Consider the following 1,428-nt stretch of genomic DNA (forward strand, 5'->3'; position numbering starts at 1 on the left):
CAGGTCAAATTTCCTCGGCACTAAGTTCATAATTTTTGACACACAGCTGCCATACAACATTTCTAATATTTCTTCACTGGGTCGTACTAGTCGCAGGTTCTACTCAAAAAAAGTGTCTCCAAAAGTCCTGAGTAGAAGCCACAACATTGCTCAGGTCACGTACGAGCTCAATGTGCTCGGTACCAGGGGGCCACGTAGGATGCATTGCATCATGCATTCCATACCTACCTCGGCCCTTGAGCCTGGTGGTACTGTCCCAGGCCAGCCTGAGCTTGCTCCTTGCTCTCTTGAAGATTCATTCCGTAGTATTTCTTTCTCCAAGTCAATTGACACCTCATCTGAGTTTACAAGTGCTCGGTTCTCGGACATTATAGGTCCACATGGGGAAGAGGATGACGGGAAGGAGAGACCATTAGTTCTTAAAAACAAGCAACCTAGGTGGCATGAACAGCTGCAGTGCTGGTGTCTTAATTTTCGGGGGAGAGTAACTGTTGCCTCTGTCAAGAATTTTCAGCTTGTTGATGCAACACAGCCTGCTGCTGGTGCACCAACACCATCCCAACCGGCCCAGTCAGATCAAGATAAGATTATCTTGCAGTTTGGTAAGGTTAGCAAAGATATGTTTACCATGGATTACCGATATCCTTTATCTGCTTTTCAGGCATTCGCTATCTGTTTAAGTAGCTTCGACACAAAACTGGCATGTGAATAGAAGAAAGAAGCGTATGGTTTTTATATTAGAAAAGAATGTAGGTACTACTTGTATAACTCGCATCCTGAGCCCAAAATATGCCAGAACATCTGTGCAAAAGTCTTTTTTTTTTCTTTTTATTTTATTTTTTTTTCTTTATTTCTTGTCTTTGTAATTGAATTCCTTTACAGTAGTTTACTTAAGAATAACGTGTTAATGTTCTGTTGTAATACCATCGTTGCCTTGTATATTGAATGGAACTATTAAGTTTTAGACCTTTATCATTTTGCCTTCTTGGTTTACGTACATACTTCTCTATATATGTTGGGAATGTTGGAAGCTGTGTGTTTACACAGAAAATGTTTATTGTACATCATCATTTACATAATCTTTTACATATCGATGATTTGTCAAAAAAATAGTAATGAATTTTTTATATTTGGTTGATGAGATTTTGAACCAATTAAATCTCGTCACATGTTGGTAAACAAATATGGAAGTTGCGATGTACATGTAGTACAACCGTTCCATTAATCCTATATATGTATGTTCTTTCAAAGATCTTTCTGTTGGGCTCATTTGATTGCGGTTTTTCGTCGTGAGTACTGCTTCAAGTGGAAGCCTGCTTGGTCGAGCAATGATTTGGTGCTGAAATGAGTCGAACCATACATATAGAGTGGAAGCCTGCTAGCAGTGTTATTAAATTCGGACCAGATTTGGTAAACTGAAACTGGCAA

At 39.3% G+C, this 1,428-nt stretch overlaps 1 protein-coding gene across 1 annotated transcript; it reads left to right on the plus strand.

Moving 5' to 3' along the window:
- Positions 1 to 4: 4 nt before the first annotated feature.
- LOC111384193 (tubby-like F-box protein 8) lies at positions 5 to 975 on the plus strand (the record flags this gene model as incomplete). The annotated part of the gene is made up of 1 exon (XM_023008456.1): positions 5 to 975. A coding segment is annotated over one exon (708 nt), but the record flags the coding sequence as incomplete, so codon positions are not given.
- Between the last annotated feature and the right edge of the window lie 453 nt (positions 976 to 1,428).

The sequence above is a fragment of the Olea europaea genome, unplaced genomic scaffold (genome assembly GCF_002742605.1).
Source record: "Olea europaea var. sylvestris unplaced genomic scaffold, O_europaea_v1 scaffold28649, whole genome shotgun sequence".
NCBI lineage: Eukaryota > Viridiplantae > Streptophyta > Magnoliopsida > Lamiales > Oleaceae > Olea > Olea europaea.